This window comes from Protopterus annectens, chromosome 8.part0, assembly GCF_019279795.1.
Source record: "Protopterus annectens isolate FY-2018-M chromosome 8.part0, PAN1.0, whole genome shotgun sequence".
Lineage (NCBI taxonomy): Eukaryota > Metazoa > Chordata > Ceratodontiformes > Protopteridae > Protopterus > Protopterus annectens.
Genome location: NC_056741.1, coordinates 1,967,260,085 through 1,967,280,857, shown reverse-complemented (window position 1 = coordinate 1,967,280,857; position 20,773 = coordinate 1,967,260,085). Strand labels below are relative to the sequence as shown.

Here is a 20,773-nt window from a genome sequence, read left to right as displayed (position 1 = left end):
TTACTATTAACTTGCCCTAATAAGGTTTTACATTTGCTAATATGCTGTATATACATTTCATTCTGTTATTATTATTATTATTACCTCTATGGCATTCATACTGTATGTAACCCAAAAAAAATTTCTTACCAGTCAACAGAGAGGCAGATGGCCAAGCTGCTTTACTGTAGATGGTTGAAAAGTCTCTGTAGTCACTTGTGAAGTTGGTACAGCACAACTGTCAGTTTCAGTCTTACAACTTTGTATTGTACCTTTTCTGGAGAATTTATGGAACTGCTCATCTTTCTGCAATGCAGTCTCACTGGATTTAGACGTGTAATAAATTGTATTATTGCTGCGAACTATAGAAAACTGTAGAAATCTGTAGTACTTCACGTAAACATTTGTTACTGTGCTTTTACAGGAGTGACCTTATACAAGGCATTACCCACTCACTCCCCCTGTTTTTGGATACAGGCTAGGAACGTTTGTTAGGGTCACCACTGAAAAATGTATTTTAATTTGCGCTCTGCTTGTTTGCTGTGCTGGATCGAAAGTCTTCTTAAGGCACACAGTCTTGCTGTGCTGTTTACTGCTGAATCAGAGACACAGAGCTTTGCATGACTCCATCTGTAGTCTGTGTAAAGCACCAAGCCTTTCAAATTGCACACTGATAAAGAAATATATTTTGCAGCTATAAGCACAGTTACAGATAACTTATTTTATATCAAACGACGCATAATCTTTCTGTTAGTTTGTAACATGTTTACAAAGTTTTCCTTCATTACAGATATGAATGATGACTTCTACAAAATACCTCTCTGTCCCTCTCTCACATAACTGAACTACTATAATTGTTATATAGAGTGCTAGTCACGCACATAGATGTTATTTCCTGTTGGTATCTTTTTTGGCCTTCTGTGGGAAGTCACATAATGTCTGTTTTTAGACTTTTCTATTGACCTGTCTGCAGTTCTGCTGATGTGAAAATGCACAAATGCATGCAATCAGAATAACAGAAGTATGAAAGGAAACGTCTGTTCTGTTCCTACTGAAAAAACATCACGTATTGCTGAGTTTATAAAAAAAGGATGTCTGTTAATAGATATTTGTTCTGCAAACATGAGAAAATCATGTAATCCTTGCTTTCCAATATTGCTTTGTTAGGCTTTTTCTTTTTGATGCTGTGAAGAGAAGCCTGTCTGTTATACATACAGTATGAATGCACATTTTACATTGCTAAACTCTATAGATATATTCAAGCAAACTTTTTATTCTATGCTTTATCTTTCAGGATATTTACAACAGAATTAATTTCAACCTTATATTCATAATCTCTAACAGTATGTACAAGTGTTTGCTGGTTAGAGTTAGATTTAGGGCTAAAAAAGTGATAGATTTATTGTTTTGTGTGTGCTTTTGTTATGGGATATGTTTAAGTGTTTCTGGTTTAATGCTTAGAATAAGGGCTAGGTAAGATGCTAGTTTGTATGTTTTTATGTGTGCTTGTGTTTGTGCATGTCTGAATGTCATGTATAGTGGTGGTATAGGGGAAAAGGTTTTCAATAAGGTACTGTGCAGGGTTGGGGTTAAGGACAGAAGCAGGGTTAGGGTTAGGTAAGCACACTAGGGGAAAGGAACTACAGGCCTGTTATTTTTAATAGTGCTGTGAAGTCATGGAGAGAATCCTAATGGGACGGTTGCTAGTATTTCTGGAGGACTGCAGTCTCTATAACAGCAACCAGTATGAGTTCATTGCCAGGAGGAGCTGTTAGTAAAACCTAATCCGGTTTTATGACTAGGTTAACAGAAGAGTATCAGCAGATTTCATGGAGTTCCGTAAGGCCTTTTTCTTTGCCAGACACTCAAGTTTTGTTTTTAAACACCTTTATTGAATTGTGACCTAGGCAAATTTCCATTTATATAAAAGTAGTCAAACTTTGATAGCCGCCATAATTAGACACAGCAAGGCCTAACCAAGTCTAGGCAATTCCTATTCTGTGTCATAGCTCAGAAAAATCTTTTCTCTTATCACACCAGTCTGCCCACCCAGCATCTCTGACAGTGCATCCTACAGGGAATCCTTCAAGTCCACTAACTCACCACACTCCCAGAAAATATGTTCCCAATTACCTCTTTCTTCCCTGTCACATCTCCAACATTTGCTGTCTACCTGAGGAAATATTCTCTGGAGTCTCTGGAGTCTACTTGGGGTATAAACATATCTATGTAAACATTTCCAAGCAAAAATCCTACATCTTCTAGATTTTGTTGCATATTTGGGCGACATACATATATCCTCTCATTATTTATTTGTGAATTGCTTAATCATTCTCTCTTCCCAATCCTTTCTAACCTCCCCTGATTGATTCTTGCACTCATCATGCAATATTTTATATGCTGTACTAATTATTCCTTTTTCTAATGGCAGCTTCTGTTTTAGATTCTACTAAAAACTCTACCAGTGCTGGTCTTTCATTTAGGACCCCCTATTTCTTTCTCTTTGCCTATACTCTGATATCAAACCTTGATAGGGAAGGCAATCTCTAACCTGCAATCCAAATAAATTGTTGGCGTCTTCCCATTCTGTCATCTTTCCCTCTGTAGTTATTTGCTCCTAATACCTTAATTCCTTTGCCAATTTTCTCCAATAAATTCCAGCCCCCTCTTGCCTATTGTCTATATCCCTAATTGCAGTCATCCCTGTCAGCAGAATCATCTTTGTTGATTCCTGCGTTGGCTTAGTTCTTAGGATACTTTCTGCTACTTTATAGATATAATATTCTGTATGATCATTGATATTCTCCTTAAAGGCCTGCATCCACAATCCCAGTCTTGCCTTGTTTCTTGAGCTCCTGCCCTGTTTCATCATCATCCCTTTTTTCTTTAAATTACATTTTTCTGCTTCTGCTGTGTATAAGAGCCTTAACTGTGTAGCTCTGATATACCCCTTCAAATCGGGTAATCCCAATCCGCCCTGTTCTACTGGTGGAATCAGCTTATCCCACTTGACTTTTGCTGTTTTCCCCTCCCAGATAAAGTACTTCAGCTCTTTATTAATTGCTATCCACAACTTCTCTTCTGGTTATTAAAAATATGCCTGACCTGTGTATAAAACTAGTGGGACTAAAAACGTTATAACTGTTTGTATCTTACTACCCATATCCATATAACAAAGCTTCCATTTTCTCAGTTTTTGTATTATCTTTTGTTTAGTCTCTTCCCACATATCCTTAGCTGCCATACCAGAATAATTTTTAATCTGTACTCCTAAATATTCAATTTTGTCATGACCCCATAAGTATGGATATTACTGAATCTATTCATATGTGGGTACATAGTTTACTACTATTACCTTTGTTTTAGCTTCATTAATTTTGTATCCTGAAAAGATTTGAAACTGTCTCAAAATGTTCCACAATACTGTAATGTCTGTTTCAGTTTTTTTCAGGTATAAAATAATATTATTTGCAATTACTGTCAGCTTTTCTTGTCTACCATGCCAATTATATTCTTGAATTTAATGTCTGTTTCAGTTTTTTTCAGGTATAAAATAATATCTGCAATTACAGTCAGCTTTTCTTGTCTACCACACCAGTTATATTCTTGAATTTCTGAGTCCCTTATTTTCTTTGCCAGTGGTTTGAAATATAATGCAAATAAAGCGGAAACAGGACACCCATGTCTGGTTCCTGTTTTCAAGCAGAAATTATCAGAGAGGACCCCACCCACTTTAATTTTCACCTTCGATCGCTCATATATCCTCCTAATCAACCTTATATTTTTTCAGGAAATGCAAAGCTTCCAATGCCTTGCTCATGAAGTCCCAGCTTATTCTGTCAAATGCTTTCTGTGCATCAAGAGTCACCAACAACAATGGTATTTTCTTGCATTCTGCTTCCCTCTGGATAATTAATGCTCTGTTAATGTTGTCAAATGTTTGCCTCTCCTCCACAAAACCACATTAATCCATATCTTATCAGTTTTGGTATTACTTTTACCATTCTTGTAACCATTAATAGACATGAACACTTTATAATTCTGAGTTTAATATTGAAATGGACATGTATGAAGCTGAGTCTGATGGATCTTTACCCTCTTTAGATAGTACAGCTACCACTGCTTTCTTCCAGGATGTTGGTACTTCTCCTCCTCTTAGACAACTGTTATAACCTTCCAGATCTTTCAGTTTTTCCCTTTTAGCTTCCAAACTTCCACAAGAATACCATCTATTCTTGAGGACTTTGCTGTGGGTTGGTTATACATCACAATTTTTATCTCATCTCCTCCTATCCTCACCATTAGTAATTGAGCTTCATCTACCTCTAACCTTGGCATATTTAATTCTTCCATAATCATTTCCATTTGTATCTTTTCTTGATTTCCATATTTCTCTGCTTTGTACAGACTTTCACAGAATTTCCAAAATATTTCTAATATCTCTATAGAATCTCTTGTTACCTTCCTTGTTATATAGGCTCCGTAAGCTTGACGATAGCCCTGTATGCTTTCTGTTGCCTGAGTAATTGTGCTAAAAGATTTTTGTGCTGTAGTGTTATCAAAAACAGATGCTTAAAAGCAATATTTCTAAACTTCTGTATATTATTGAGGTAATCCCTTATTTTCTGCTTAGTATTCTGCAGTTGATTGTCTTCTTGTTCTGTGAGATTCCCCGTATTCTGCAATACTTTAATATTTGTCAGTCCCTTTAAGTAATTCTTGTTACTTCTTAACCATAGCTCCCTTTCTTTTATTTCCACCCTATTTTTAAACTCCACCTTAATTTTATTCCACCCCCTAGCTATATTTTCAGAAGTAATTTCTATCCTTTTAGTTGTAATTGATGCATGATCTGAAATAGTTATTGGGTTCATATCAAGACCTTCAATTAAATGCACATGCTCCTGTGAAATGTATAGTCTGTCTAGCCTAGCCCAGTTTTTATGTCTTGGGGAATAATATGTAAATTCACTCCAAACTTCTGTTACTGAATTCACATTTTCCATGCCAAATATTTTCATAGATTTTTTTCAAAAATCTACCCTCCTTTGTTATACTTTCCTTCTGGGTCCCCCAGACACATCTTCACTCCTGCAAATCAAATTCCAGTCCCCACCTATAAGTAATATTCCTTGCTGAAAACGGACTGTTTCTACCAGAAGTTTCTTATGCTCTATTATTGCAGTTTTAGGTGGAATATAAGTACATGCCAGTGTAATCCTCCTTCCTTGCCAGTAGCCCCTTAGCACTACAAATCTGCCATTATCTTTTTTTATCCTCTTCTATCACTATAGGAGCTCCTCTTCAATTAATACAAGTATTCCTCTTTTCCTTTGTCTCTGGTATTCTGCTGAATAACCATCCTGAAAACCTTTCCTTTTTTAATTCTCATGTTCAGTTCTTTTCAATTGTATCTCCTGTAACATAGGTATTTGCACTCCACATTTTAATATAGTTCACTGTTCTTTAATTTTTGTATTTTTCTGTGAGACCATTGACATTTAAAGACATTACAGAAAGCAACATTGTATTAAAAAGTTATTATTCCCACCTTTTTATGTATAACACCTTTTCTGTTAAATGTCTAGTTCCAACTTTTATGTTGCGTGCAAACATTGTTTAGCAGGTTGAACTTTTATATAGTTGCTTCATGTCAGATGCATATTTTTATATTGAAAGCCCTCAAAAAATGCCCCCCTAAAACCTATTAGTTTTGTGTGTTAGTATTAAATTATGTACATCAAATGTTGAAGTTTTACCCTCCTAATAGGAACAAATGTCCCAAACTGACAGCCACACTCTCAGACTTGAGTTAACCTAAAAGAAAGGTTATCCATGCTAAGACACATGGTGCAGCCTGTGCTTTTACTAAATGCTGTTTTTTGTCTTTGTTTTTATAGATCTGCCAGCTGGGAAATCCCGTGAATGCCTTCAGAGGACATTATCTCCTAGCTAGTTTTTTTTTTTTTTTTTTCGTTTTCTTCTTCAGCCAGTCACTCTTTACCAGACTGTAACCAGTTTCTCTCTATCAGATTGCCTCCATGGAGACATGAGAACCAGTCAGGCAATTTCTCATTATCACATTGTTTCCATGGACATCTGAGGGATAGATACAAAATTGCTACTAAGCATACATTCATTTGCTAGAAAAAAGCCTCATAATATTCCGTATTCATTTTCATTTACTTGCTTTCTCTTAAAAGTTGTTACTAAATCAATTTAATCCAGTCATTTCCCCATGCAAGAATGAGAAAAACACATTAATTTTTCTTTTGTCGTGCTCTTTTAACCAGGCTTTTTTAAATTTCCAGTGCCTACATTTCTTAAAACTGAACAAGAAGAGAAAAAGGAAAAAAACAACAGCAGCATCTGTTTACAATCCCCATTACACTTAAAAATAACTGAGAAAACTTTTCTTTAAAGCATGCAAAGAAAACAACACAACACAAAAATAGTACTATTAAGAAAAAAAATTTCTTTACTTAAATTAACTCTCTTCGCTCTCTTTCCCCTCTCAAAAGCATTTTTCCAAACATTAATGACATGAAGTAAGGAATACAGAGTCCCCCACAAGTCCAATATATTCTGATAAAGTCCAGATTTTCTTGTTCTGTCATATTTCACAAATATAATTACTGCATTGCAATTCCATATTAGGCTACTGGTTTTATTGCTCTTCATCTCCATCTCCCAGAAAACTGTCTGTGCTTCATTTCCAGTGTACTCTCAATTCTTCTAGTCAACTCATGTGCTTCCTTCCTTCTGTCCAACATTTTCCATTGAAACAGTGGAAAAGGTTTCACAGGTACAGTCTCTCTCTACGCTCTTTATTTCAAGAAGAGCAAAAAGCAAAATCTCCTTCTGTTTCACAGCTCACTTTCTGTTGAACAAACTTTTGTATTTCCTCCTTAGCATGTGCTTCATCATAAAATGATTTTGTCCCTCTAGGGGGAAAATATTTTGAAGATAGATGAGTACAGCAGTTTCTCACACCTGCGTTTCGACATTCCCTGAACAGTGGAATGAATTTATTCCTCTTCTGCCTGGTGTACAATGCGTAGTCATTCTCCACAAACACTCTGCTGTCTCCCACTTTTGGTATTTTGTCCTTCTGCCCCAGTTCTGTCAGAATCAACTCTTGCTAGTAGGATTCCATCTTTACTATTAAAGGTCTAGATTGCTTTCTCACAGCGAGGTGTGGTGCGTACACGCACTGTGCCCTTTCAATTAACAACTCCTGCTGTAGAATACCAGTCCAGTTGCTTATTTGTGCTTTCATAAATGTAGTGCAGCCTGTTCCTTTCAGCTTCTGTGGGATAACTGAAAATCTCAGGTTTTGTCTACGTGCTCTGTCCTCTAAGTCTGTTATTTTTGAAACCTCTCTTCCTGAGCAGTCTCCTATTCAGCCAGCCTTTTCTCATTTCATCCTCTGATTTTTGCAGCTTTATCACCTCATCTGAATATCTCTTTAAAGATTCTTCCATTTTTTCCAGCCTTTTGTTGTTTGTATTGATATAGTTCATTAGTGTTTAATTTATTTTAACCAGGTGTGTGTGTAGTTGTCTTGTATATCCATGTAGGTTACTGGAAGTCATGTCTGGAGGTAGCATTGCTTTTTGCTGAACAGCTGCAAACATTTCCCCAGTCGGTGTTTCTTCCTCACTTTTTGTAGCTGATTTTTTTTCCCGGTGCTCTGTATTTCTTTTTTCCTGGCATCCAGGCAGTACACTTACTAGCCAGTCACTGAAATTTACCTATAAACAAAAAGTCTACTGGCCTTCTCTGTTCACTTTTTCTTTTTTCACACTGGGAGAGCTAGAGTCAAGCTGTTACTCAATGTGCAGCCATCTTGGAATTTGTCCCACACTGAAGTTTGATAGGAGAACTGGAGAGATAGGTGACAGGACCTAGACTGCTTGGAGATGGTGGAATAGCAGGACACAAAGGGTTTTGGTGAGAAGGACAAGGTCAGGAATTATGAAAGTACTTGGTGGAGAATTGCGGGGCGTCTGGCCTGAGTCAAGTACTCTTCAGTGTGTTCCTTTTGTCGTATGTAGTGGTAGTGCTACAGAAAGTGTGTTTCTAAGTTAAGTATGGGGTTAGGGCTAGGACTCATTAGCCCCCTGCAGCACTTTACAAATGTGTGTTAACTCTAACACTGATCCTGCTTCTGCCCTTAATCTTAACACTAATCCCTACACTTTACACTTTACCTTAGAAAAACCCTTTTCATAACACTACCACTAATCAAAAAAATTATATCTGGAGCTAGTGGTAGTGTTTGGTTGAAGAATTAAACTGTTTTATTTTATTTTTCAGTCTGTTATTGCTGCATTTTTGGCAGTGTGAGCTACGGATAGTCTATATTCAAACATTTGTATTTTCAAGATTTTGAAATGTGTGTATGTATGGCAGTAGAGATTGGTTCATTGATGCAGCTGTATATCCTTACTGACTAACATTTGTATTATGAAGTTTACTTGGTTGTTTGTGAGCACTGAAGTAATGTTATATTGTCATGTCTTAGAAGTTGCTTGCAGGAATTTTGAATCTTCACCATTTGTTAACTGCTTCATTTATCACTTCTTCCTTTTAGGGGAGCAGATGTTTTTGAGTCTGGGTGAAGGCCATTCAAACCAACTAAATACAGAGTTTTCTGTAGCGATGGAAGACAAAGGAGTCAAAGTAGAGGATCCAGGAGATGATTTTGCAGATAGCAGTAAGTTTTTAAGTTTTTCTTGCCATTTTTATGATTGCTTTTAATTCATTGCATTTGGTGTAAATTTCTTCTTGTAAATTTCTGAACATGTAATGGTAGTAGTATCTCAAAAATTCAACCTTGCATCAAGTCACTTTGCAGTCGGTGGAAACATGGACAGTGTCCTCTTTTATGCACTGTCATGTAGCTCTTTCTTTAAATTTTGTGCTGCCTCACTCAGGAACTTGTATCCACTGGATGATCATCTTGCATTTGGGGTATTTCTTTTTTAGGGATTGAAGGTGCACATCCAATGGCATGCGCGCACATGCATTCACCTAGGATTTCCAGACTGTTATCTCTGCTCATCTACTTTGGATGTCATCCATGTGTTACTAGACAATTCTCACATTCATGTTTAAAAAACAAAGACCTACCAGGTGTGCATGCTGTCATCATATTACCAGCCAAGCCAAGGCGATGAGTAAGGCTGCCTTTTCTGACTCAGAGCTTTGCACGCCATCAGGAACTGCTACTGGTACCAGCACTTCAACCTCATGATCTGTAAGTGCTGGAGAAAGAATCCTGTATCCCCACAGGCTGTGGCAGTGATGAAGTGTCCATTGCAAGAACTGGCCGAAGGACCAGTCTTTTATTTCGGGCAGGAGCTGGGCAAGTACAAGATAAGCAATCACCGATTCTGACCTTGGACAATATCTAGTTCCATTACAAGGTCCACAGCTGCTGCTCCTGCTGCTGTAATTTTCAACTCTTTGCACAAGTGTATTCTATTTAGTGAGAGGTTAATATTCATAGCTTGTATGTGGGTGATCTGTGAGAGAAAGAGACCTGACAGCAAGTAACACTTCTTTTCAAGCACAGGAGCAAACTTACACTTCATGCCTACCACAGCAATGTGCCCTAAGTCCCTGGAGACACATCTGTCACAACTCAGGCCTAGCGGATCAATTCCTTTTACTTCCCCCTTTGAATACTGTGCTAATCCAGGGACTTTGGCAATACCATTCCTCCACACCTGGTTTGGAAAAGCTCTTAGCATGTAGGAAATCTGTTTGGAGAAGATGTAAGAGAAGACCATCCTGCAATTCAGCCTGATGTTATTGCCAGCCCTGTACAGGACTCTTGCACCCCGCATCTCCCTGGTGAATACCTCCCAATCATGTTTGAGTTTTTGTCATGATAAGCTTGTCTAATACATATCCCATGGCCACTTTCTGGTGTAGGTGATTGGAGTAGAGTTGTCTTGCTGTGCTTCAGAATGTAACTTCCCCTTCCTTCTTACTACCAAATGTGTTTAAGCTAGAGAGTACAAATGTAGTGCCATCTGGTTTTGCAATATGCAGCTAACTGTTTTTATCAAAAGGGATCATTCACAAGGGAGGATATTTCCTTAAACCCTAAGTTGTAGCACCCTTGAAGTTGATTATATATTACTGGCAGGGGTGTGTCTTTATATTGTTGTTTGTTCCTTTGGAGTATATTTTATAATTTTAACTGAATGTACTCTTGATGAACTTGTTCTGGTTGGAAGCTCATTTTTGTTACCCAGACCTTGGTAGGATTTCTGGCAGTGGTCATTGTCTTTGTTATCGAGACTGACAGACATGAGTCTTAGTCCTAGCTCTTTATGTATCTCCTTTTAGGACATATTACATGTCCCTTTACCATTCTGGCAGCTTTCTTGCTTACATTTGCTAATAACTTCATTCTGTATGGCTTGCAAAACTGGGTGTAGCATTTCTTCTGCTGCCTGACTTGGAGTTTGTGGAATAAGAGGGGTAACATGTTTCCACTGGAATCAGTGTTCTTCCTGGTACACTTCCTGGTACACTCCAACATCTTGTACATTTTACTCGCCATGGTCTTCCTTTTATGATGGTGAATCACTACTGATGTTTCATCTTTTCTGACTTCTTTCTTTTGGCCATTTGGCTTGAGCAAGATTCCTGCAAAGCTGTATTCTGTCTCTGGTTACTCTCCCAGGTGTAACACCTTACATTTTTATGCATGGCAGTTTAGCTGCAGTGTATTGGCTTATTCTGACAACTCCTTCATGTACTGGTTTGTTGAGTTCTCCATCTGCATGGTTGTCGCCAGAGTTTGTGTCATCCACAGTAAGATTTGTCCCGTTTCTTATGTTCCTTCTGATTTCCAAGACACTTTGAAATACAAGTGTCAGGAATAACCCCTGTAGGAAACACTTATTACCCTTTCTTTGGATAGTGTGTCTTCACCTATTTACTCGGTACTTGTGTCCAGTCACTTTTCCACTTCTCTCTCCAGTCTCCTCTTTCTTACTTTTTATGTTTGCTTATAGCTCTGCTTTGGAGTAATAACAGAAAGTGTTGCTAAAATCCAGTTAGATGGTGTATTTTGGATGCCCTGATCTACCCTTGCCATAACCCAGTTACAGAACTTGACAAGGTTCTACTGGCAGGACCTTCTGCCTTTGTTAGTTATTATTCTGGAATTGTTAATCGTCCAGGAATCTAACTAAACTTTCTCTAAGTTATGTTTTTGCAACCTACTTTTGGTACTGAGATCAGATGTACTACTCTCAAATTCCCCAGGCTGACTCTTGCTCCTCCTTTGTGAAATAACAGTACTGTAGCCATTTTCCAGTTGCCAGTGACTGTTTAAACAGTTTTGTTCCCTGGGACAGCTAATATTGCAGCAAAATTTAAGAATCCCTGGGCTATGCCACTCAGTCTCACTCTGCCTTGTATTATCTTAAGTCCTGCAAAACATTGCCTGCTGTGTTTTACATATGCATTTTTTTTTACTCTCCTTCCCAGTCTTTCCTTCCCATACATGAACTTTGCCTCCCTTTTTTATGTGGAGATGATGGTAAAGAAATAATTTTAAGATTTCTTCTTGAGCTTTCCCCATTGACTTCATTGTCCTTCTTGATTAATTTGCCCAAGTGTTCTTCTTGTTTTTCTTCTTCCCTGTGTGTTTAAAAAAAAATTTCCCCTCCTTTATTCCATCCATTATCTTATTCCGTACCCACACCTTTGCTGTCTATACCACCGTAACATCTTTCTGGTTTCCTTATATTCATTATTGTGTGTTTCTTATCTAGATTTCCATTACCAGCACATTGGTGCATAGTGATGTCAGGTCCAGTAGTTCAGGCTGAACCTTCAGTGGAGCTGCATGTCATTTTCATCATAAAGGTTGAAGCTTACATGACTGTTGCCGATTGGGACTTTAACCTTTGCTGGGGGTGGGGGTATCTGTCTGGTAACTGTTCAAGTGACTGGTGTATTTTGCTAACCAGGTCTTGATAGAAATCGGTCATGGTGAATAAATAGTCTGCCATTCAGAGAAAATGTTAATGTTGCATAAGTACACTCAATCACTTCTCAAGAATTAGTACATATTAGTATCAAAAGTGTAAGAGGTTGAAACCCCTGTGCAGAAACAGTTTAAATGCCCATTTTTCATGTGTCTGTTTTTAATTGCACTTTTAAGTGCCAATCATTTATGTATTGGAAGTTCTGTATCTGTATTGAAGCCTTCTTAGGGAGCTAGCATGTAGATGGTGTGAGGAAACTGAGCAGAAAGTAGTAGCTACCAGCTCTGAGGAGAAAGATGGAGCTTTTAGCTTTGATCAGAAATCACTGCATTGAGCACAGTGATTCCTCATATATATCGACAATTTAATAATAATCTTTCTTTTCCTGATAATGTTTTTGAAGAAAACTCACTAGATACTACACTAAAAACTATGATGTTCTTCATGTTTCAGTGTTGCAATCATCACATTTGGGTTATCCCTGCCAGGGTAGCCCTTGGCGAGCCTGAATACCAGAGACTTGGGATTTCTGCATCGGTTGCTGTCGCTTGAGGACTGACATCAGGTCGTCAGTGGTATAAAAGAAGGCAGCCGATGCCATTATATCAGTCTTTCTTGCCATGGAGCCCGAAGCAGAAGCAGTTGCATGAGTGCCATTCGACCTCTACCTGAGTTTCGTTTCCGTATTGAAGTTGAAGTCTTTGAAAGCTAAGTACCCCATTGGGGATCCTTTTTTCTTGCATTAACCGATGTCAGAAAAAGTTAATAATTGTCTCGCCTGTGGAAAGCAAATACCACACCGGGACTTCCACTCTTACTGCATCACTTGTCTAGGGCCTGACCACTTGTCTAGGGCCTGACCACGATGTCCCTCGTTGTCGCTTCTGTATTTTGTTTAACGCCAGAACTGTTCATTGTCAGGCCCTTATTGTAGCCAGATATTTCCGTTTACAGTCCTCTAATTCTGATGTGGCTTTGGTAAGCCATCCGAAAGCATATCTTCCAAAAAAAAGTAAAGATAAAGACAGAGACAGACTGCACAAGACCAAACCTTCCGACGACGCTTCCGTTAAGCTGGTCATCAGTCCCCCGGAACTCGGTGAGGCACTTTCGCAGCCCCTGATGCCTGCTTCAGTTAATTCACAGGCCGCTACCCGAGACCCTTTCGGATTCCGGTATGCCGCACAACTCTTCATGTAAGGATTCTGCGGTAGTCTCTACCTTGGATGGGTCCTGAGCTGCTGTGCAGGCACCGGCTTCCGAGGAAGTCCTTCACAACACCGAATCCCGACACAGACAGACACCTTCTTTCACGGTTACCATTCTTTCGAAAACAACAGAGTTCCTTAGGCCCAGGGGTCGAGCCACCCTTAAGAAACCGACTACTCATTCTCAGGTGCCTACTCCCTTGTCTCAGTCTCAAATGCTTAAAATGGCAGAAGACCTTATCATGCTGATTAGGGGAAGCCAAGCCACTCTCTCAAAAAGGAAAAGAGCTCTGTCTCCAGTAGTTTTGTCTGAACAAGACTCTGATGAATCTGATGCATCTGACTATGAAGAAATGCAACCCTTCTCCACGTATGAGGATTCTGATGCAGAGAAATCCGTTCTTTCAGCCTCTCCCCCAGAGGATTTTTCCTTTGGGGAAACCCTTCATACTTTAAGGGAGCATTTCAAATGGGAGAGTCAAGACTACCCACAGTCTAAAAAGAGACTCTGAGAGTTCCTGGACCTTCCACAACACAGGCCCTTAGCTATCCCCCCAGTCTTAGATGTGGTGGATGATGTCTTCCTTGAATCCAGCTTGACTCCAGATGCCTTCCCTCCTGCTACCAGAAAACCAGACAGGTACTACAGAGTCCCTGACTCTCACAAATATATTTTTAAAAGTCCAACAGTGGACCCTGAGGTCATTGCCCAAGTGCCAAAAGGGATTAAAGCAACCTGAACTAAGAATCCCAGCCCCCTCAGACAGGGATTCCCGAGCACTGGACAGATGGGGTAAAAAAGTATACACCTCGGCAACTCTTGTTATCAGGGCACTAACTTGTCAGTTCCATATGCTTAAATATCAGCAACATACCTTGGAACTGCTTAAACAAAAAAATGTCCTCCTTTCCTGCATGGGCAGAATCTAAAGATTTACAGGAGTTAATGTGTAACTAAACACACATTGCACTGTGGTTTTGACGCACTAGAAGCTTCTTGCAGGGCAGCCGTCACTGGCTCTGTCATTAGAAGACATGCATGGCTTAAGGAACAACCCCTGCCAGACCATGTCAAATCAGAATTGTTGGATGCACCCTTGCACAAAGATAACTTATTTGGTACTAAAGCAGAAGACATTTTAAAAAAGATGGAAGAAAAAGCAAAATCTCTACAGACTGTTAAAGATTTCATACAGATACAGCCCCCTAAGTTCAGCAGGCATTTTCCCTCCAAACACTGGTCCTTTCCTGATCCTAGTAAACAGTACCAGCCTAGGCCCCATGGAAACAGACCTCCCAGACAGCAGTCCTATGGGTTGCAGATATCTAAGCAGTGGACTGACTCCACTTCAAAACCAGGGAGTTCTAAGCCACCCCCTTATGGTAAGAACTCACAATGTCTCACCCCCACCTGACCTCACCTCTGCCCACCTTCACATTCCCCTAGGAGGAAAACTGGGCCACCATTACCAAGGACCAATGGGTTCTGAACTTTGTGCGTCAGGGGTACAAATTCTCCTTCTTCACCCTTCCAACCACAAAAGGGTTCCCAGATCTATCACCAAATCAGTGGGCAGAGGCTCAAAAGCAAGTCCATTCCCTGCTCTCCCTGGGGGCAGTAGAGCATGTTCCTGCAGAGCAGATAAGCCAAGGCTTCTACTCCAGACATTTTTTTCTAGTGCCCAGAAAAGAGGGCACCTGGCACCCCATCCTCGATCTATCCATTCTAAACACCTTCCTGGTGATCTCAAAATTCAAAGTGCTCACCCTCCAGCAGTTGCTACCCATGCTTTCCAAGGATGCTTGGCTAGCCACCCTGGATCTAAAAGAGGCCTACCTCCACATTCCCATCAGGGAGTCCTGCAGAAAATATCTCCGCTTCAGGGCAGGATCTCAACACTTTCAGTTCTCTGCACTTCCCTTTGGCTTATCTACTGCTCCCAGAGTTTTCACAAAATGCCTGGCTCCAGCCATTGCCTTTTGCAGACAAAGAAATATTCAAATTTACCCCTACTTAGACAACTGCCTTATTCAAGCAGACAGCCAGGAAAGGCTGCTCAAAGACCTGGTCTTTGTAAGGGACCCACTAACCTCCCTAGGGTACACAATCAACAAAAGGAAAAACAAACAGGTACCCACCAAAAGAGTAATCTTCCTTGGAGCAAGTCTGGACACAGCATCCCAGATGGTATGCCTCATACCAGAAAAACAAATTTTCCTATCAATTTTTGTCAACTAGCCACCAGTACGTAGCTTTCTGCAAGGAAAATCCTGCAAGCCCTGGGGTTCATGGCATCCTGCATACTCCTCATTCCATATGCCAGATTGCATATGAGGAAACTTCAGTGGTACCTAAAGAGCCTTTGGTGTCAACACTCTCAAGATCTTGAAACTCTTCTACCCATTATTCCTTGCCTGAGGAAGGAATTTCTTTGGTGGGCAATAGCCTGCTCCCACAACAAGGGACTTCCCTTCTCCCCACTCCTCGCCACCCAGACCCTCACCAGAGATGCATCAGACTATGCTCGGGGTGCACACCTGGATGGCAGGTGCATACAGGGCCAATGAAACCCCCAGCAACTCCCCCTGCACATCAGTCAAAAAGAGATGATGGCTGTGCAGCAGGCCTTGATAGCTTTCAAACCCCTTCTCTCTCTCCAGGGGTTTTCCTGATCAAAACAGGCAACACCATTATGATGTACATCAACAAGCAGGGAGGGGACTCACTCCTACCCGCTGTGCAGGCTAGCCATGACCATTTGGCTCACAGCCTCTTCCATGCAACTGCACTTGTTAGCACAATACCTACCAGGCTGTCTCAACTCCCTGGCAGACCAGTTAAGCAGAAAGCTTTTGGACCCCCACAAGTGGCAGCTCAACAGAAACACTTTCTTCGTAATAACTCAGAAATGGGGGGCCCCAGAGGTCGACCTTTTTGCCTCCCACACCAACCATCAGCTCAGCAAATTTTGCACCAGGGAGCATCACTGCATGGCATGGGAAGTGGATGCCCTGTTCTTCCCCTGGGTAAATCTCTCGGTCTATGCCTTTCCTCCCGTACCTCTCATTCCCAGGGTACTGCTCAAAATAAGGGAGGAAAAAACAAGGACCATTCTCATAGCTTCAAACTGGCCCAGACAGCACTGGTACACCTTGATGCGCAGTCTGTCCCCGCTGCCTCCATGGAATCTTCCTCAGATTCCAAACCTCCTAACCCAGAGGGAAGGGGAATTAATGCTCCCCCAGTTGCAGACACTCAGTTTGGCAGCGTGGCTTATACCCTGACACCTGACCAATCAGCCATCCTCAGTAAACAGGTTCTGGATGTTATCCAAAAGGCCAGATGCCCTAGCACCAGAACGTCTTATGCAAACAAATGGAAGAGGTTCTGCACCTGGATCCAGGCTAAGGAGGCCAATACAGCACAGCCCTCCATCCCTCTCATCCTGGATTATTTAGCTGAACTACTACACACTGATCTCTCTTTCTCCTTTAAAATTCATGCCTCTGCCATTTCTGCTCATTTTCCCACTGAGCAGCCACTTTTGTCACACCCTCTAATTAAACAGTTCCTCAGAGGGGCTAGCAACATGAGCACCCCCCCCCGAAGGGCAACAACTCCAGCTTGGGACCTTAACTTTATCTTGGAAAAACTCACCCTGCCTTCTTTCGAACCAGCTTCTTCTGCAGAGCTAAAATTTCGCTCCTGGAAGACAGCCTTCCTCCTGGCCATCACTTCAGCCAGAAGAGTCTCTGAGCTGCAAGCACTCATGGCCGTAGAATCCTTCATCATCTTCCATGCAGACAGGGTATCCCTCAGAACTAATCCATCCTTCATGTCCAAGGTGATGTCCAGTGTGGCTCTCAACAAATCCATCCATTTGCCCACCTTCTTTTCTAACCCTCAAAACAAGGGCGAAAGGATCCTGCACTCTCTGGATGTGCACAGACAACTCAGATACTATCTGGACAGGCCTAAACCCTTCAGAAAGTCTGACCAATTGCTGGTTAGCTTTGTATCAGGGCCAGAGGGCAAAGCTATCTCCAAGCAAACCATTTCCAAATGGATAGCACACTGCATCCATTTCTGCTACAAACAACATGGCAAGCCTCCCCGTAAGGGGGTCAGGACACATTCCACCAGAGTAGCCTCCACCTCTGCAGCTTTCCTCAGAGGAGTCCCCACCAGGGACATCCTGGAGGCTGCTACGTGGACATCTGTTCACACCTTTACCAAGCATCACCACCTGCCTCTCTTTTTCAAATGCAGGGCAGCGTTTGCCTCTGCAGTCTTGCAGGGCATGCTAGCCAGCCCCTAGCTTCCTTGACTGCCTCCACCCATTTCCTCAGCTTTGGGAATCTACCCAAATGTGATGACTGCAACAGTGAAACACGAAGAACATAGTACAGTTGTGTACACTTACCATAAATGTAGATGTTAGTGTCTTCACTGTTGCAGTCCTGGTTTCCCTCCCTCCATCCTCTTTTTGTCTTTTTGTTAACTTTCTTCCTTGTTGTTCTCCTTTCCTTACAAGGGACATATTGGTATTTATTTTCCACTGGTGGGGTCTGCCACCAGAGCCTGTCCTCCTACTTTGGGGGCTTCTGACAGGTTAGGGCAAGAAAAACTGATGTAATGGTGTCTGCTGCCTCCCTTTATACCACTGACGACCTGATGTCAGTCTTCATGCGAAAGCAACCAACCCAGAAATACTAAGTCTCTGCTATTCAGGCCGGCCGAGGGCTACCCTGGCAGGGATAACTCAAATGTGATGACTCCAACAGTGATGACACTTGAGCATCTACATTTATGGTAAGTGTAAACAACTGTACTCCCCCCCCCCCCCCAAAAAAATAAATAAATGAAATGGAACACACCTGGAGCTTGTCTTACAGTGGGAATTTTTTTCTGTTTTTAATTGTGTGGCTTGGGGTGGTGAGAAAAGATAGACAGTCCTAGCAGAAGCAGCAATAACAGCAACAACAGAAGTGAAGGAAGGATCCCCTTGTTTATCAGGAAGAAAGCTAACACTATAGGAGTTTAAAGTAGTAGTCAGAAGATGCCAACTGATAAAGCCAAAGGGAAGGTATTAAAATGGGGAAATAGCCATGGGCATCTGCTGAACTATGCAGGGGCAGGATGAGTTAGATTGTCTGACCCCAGCTTGCTCATCCTTGGAAGTAGTCAGGCTGATAGGCTTATGGCACTGGTGATACCTAATGATAGTTGCGCATGTCATTCACCTGTAGTAGCCACTTTGGTTGGTGCTGTCAGGCCAGGTATTCACATACTGATGCTGGGAGCAGGATTTGTGTTTAGAAGCATGCATGTCTCCTTTCCTGATCAGGCAGTTATGGCAAGTTTGCAGGCAGCGTGGACGAAGTAAGTATAGGCTGCCCTGAGGAACCAGCAACCTGACCTGCTGTCCAGCACCAGACTCTTGCAACTGGGAAAGGATGAGCTGATAGGGCTTCCTGGGCAGGAGAAAGAATGAACCACAGGGCTCTCATTTAGCTGGGAAATTCACGTCTGCCCTGTAGAATGACAAGGTAGAGGAAAACCTAGGATAAAAAGAAAAACTTCAAAAAGTTAACCTAACAAAGGCCAACATTGTAAAACTCCAACCAGGAGGTAGAATTAATCTTTCTAAATAATAGAGTTAACTACTTGGAGTTTTTGAAAACACTCCTGCAAAGTTAACAAACTAGTAGCCTGAGGTCATTTTACCAATACTGAGTTCTGTCTCATGGCAAATGCAATCTGGAGAGCAAGATTCTTTACATTACATTATAGAATAAGGGGAGAGACCTAGTAACCTGGTAAAGTTTTATGTGACAAGCTATCTTAATGTCTGTCTGCATTAGTCCTGCTATTCTCAGGGATGAACATTCTCAAATTGCTGTCACTTTTCCTTTTCATGTCCTGCACTTTCCCATAATAAATCTGTCTTACTTCAGACTTGGATTCAGAATCCTGTAAATAGTGATGTTCATCATTAGGATCACTGCTAGCCTAAACTCTATCAGAGATCCTGGCAGTGATCTGACTAGCCGGTCAGCTTCCAAAGCTTTAGGGCACCTTCCTGGGTCACTAGCCAATGCTGCGCATGAGAGATGCCAAATAAAACCACTGGCCAAAGTCGCCAGAATTTCAGACCTTTCTTGCCGAGTGCTGCCCTTTGTGGGCTATGGGTGATTGATTTGCTAGCACTTCAGCAAGGCAATTACCTTCCACTCTGTAATTATTCTTTAGAAAAAGTATTTTATTCTGTCTAGGAAAAAATACTTAAGGATATTTTCTGTCCTTTCTATTGCTTGTCACTAAGAAAAATCTCCTCAGAGCTGGTATTTTCCAAAATGTTTTTCTGTGGATATTTCTATATAAAATTGTGTTTTATAGGAAATATATAAGGAACTTTTACCTCAGGATTTGTTTATTGGGCTTAAACATTTACTTTTTGATGATAATCATTGGTAATTTTTACCACAAAAAATAATTTTTCCAGTCAGACGTTATAACCTACTCTTCTAAACTCTGCTAAACACTTACCAGATGCTCTTTTTTGGTTGTATGCCAGCCCTGAGTCCCTGCAGAGATTTTAGTATTTTTTGTCAGAAAAAAATGTACTGTGTTTGCATTGTGAGGGGCTAGAGCAAATGTATTTGGTGATTGTCATTAAACAGTTTTATCTCAGAAACTTCATTTTTAATCATGGGAATCACCAACTCTTATTTATTTACTATTTTGTTTTACATTTGTTTACTGGGAAAGTCTGAGTGGACACAGGTCCTTTTTCAGTGGAAGCCTGGGGAGAAAAGCTCCAAGTAGAGCTTCTTGGCTCTACTATCCACCTGTGAGACTCCTATATACAGCCAAGATATTGACCTGGGTCCCAGTAAGACTATCAATCCCTCCTCATGCCACAAGTGTTATGTTGGTGACTACAGTCTTTATTTCAGCTTCTTCCTTGTCTCAGTCACAGATGGATGACTCCACTGTGGCAATCAGATGTTCCTCAGACCACTCATCTTTTTCTACTGGTTGCTATGGTGGTGCTCCTTGAGACGCCACAATGGACTGGGAGGCAGGCACAGCCACTGCAGCTGTTCTGTTGCCCTTTTTGGGAAGGTACCCAGGGATGCTGCATCACTAAGCTGCACTGAAGAGCTGCTTATGATCCATTGCTTTTCTGGGGGGGGAGGGACTCCTCACAAAGGAAGCATAAATCTAGACATCTTTAATCTCTAAAAGCAGATAACTAACTGAGCTTGTCAAAATGGTTATTGAGAGCCTTTACATTTTTTAATGATGATTATTCTTGTTAGAAAAAGTGGAAAATGATGTCTTCACTTTCAGGTACTGATTCACAGACTGAGGAACAGGCTTTAGATTGGGGCTGTGTTTCTCGTGTTTCCTGTCTACATTATGGAGAATATGAGTCTGAAGAGAGCTTCTCATTCCCCTCCTAAACAATGGTCTTTTTCTGATACTGTTGCCTGAATGAGGTAGTTCTGTCAATAGGAACCAAAGGACATGTCTAAATCTCAACCAAGATGCTATGATTTATT

The 20,773-nt window shown here is 41.0% G+C and overlaps 1 protein-coding gene across 6 annotated transcripts in view; it reads left to right on the top strand.

The window, feature by feature from the left end:
- Positions 1-20,773, top strand: part of ZNF821 (zinc finger protein 821) — a 748,458-nt gene that overhangs the window by 396,040 nt on the left and 331,645 nt on the right. For all 6 annotated transcript variants that reach the window (XM_044081495.1, XM_044081494.1, XM_044081493.1 and 3 more), the window contains one exon: positions 8,576-8,698. In XM_044081495.1, coding sequence (XP_043937430.1) covers positions 8,576-8,698 — 123 coding nt within the window. The remainder of the gene's footprint in view (positions 1-8,575; positions 8,699-20,773) is intronic.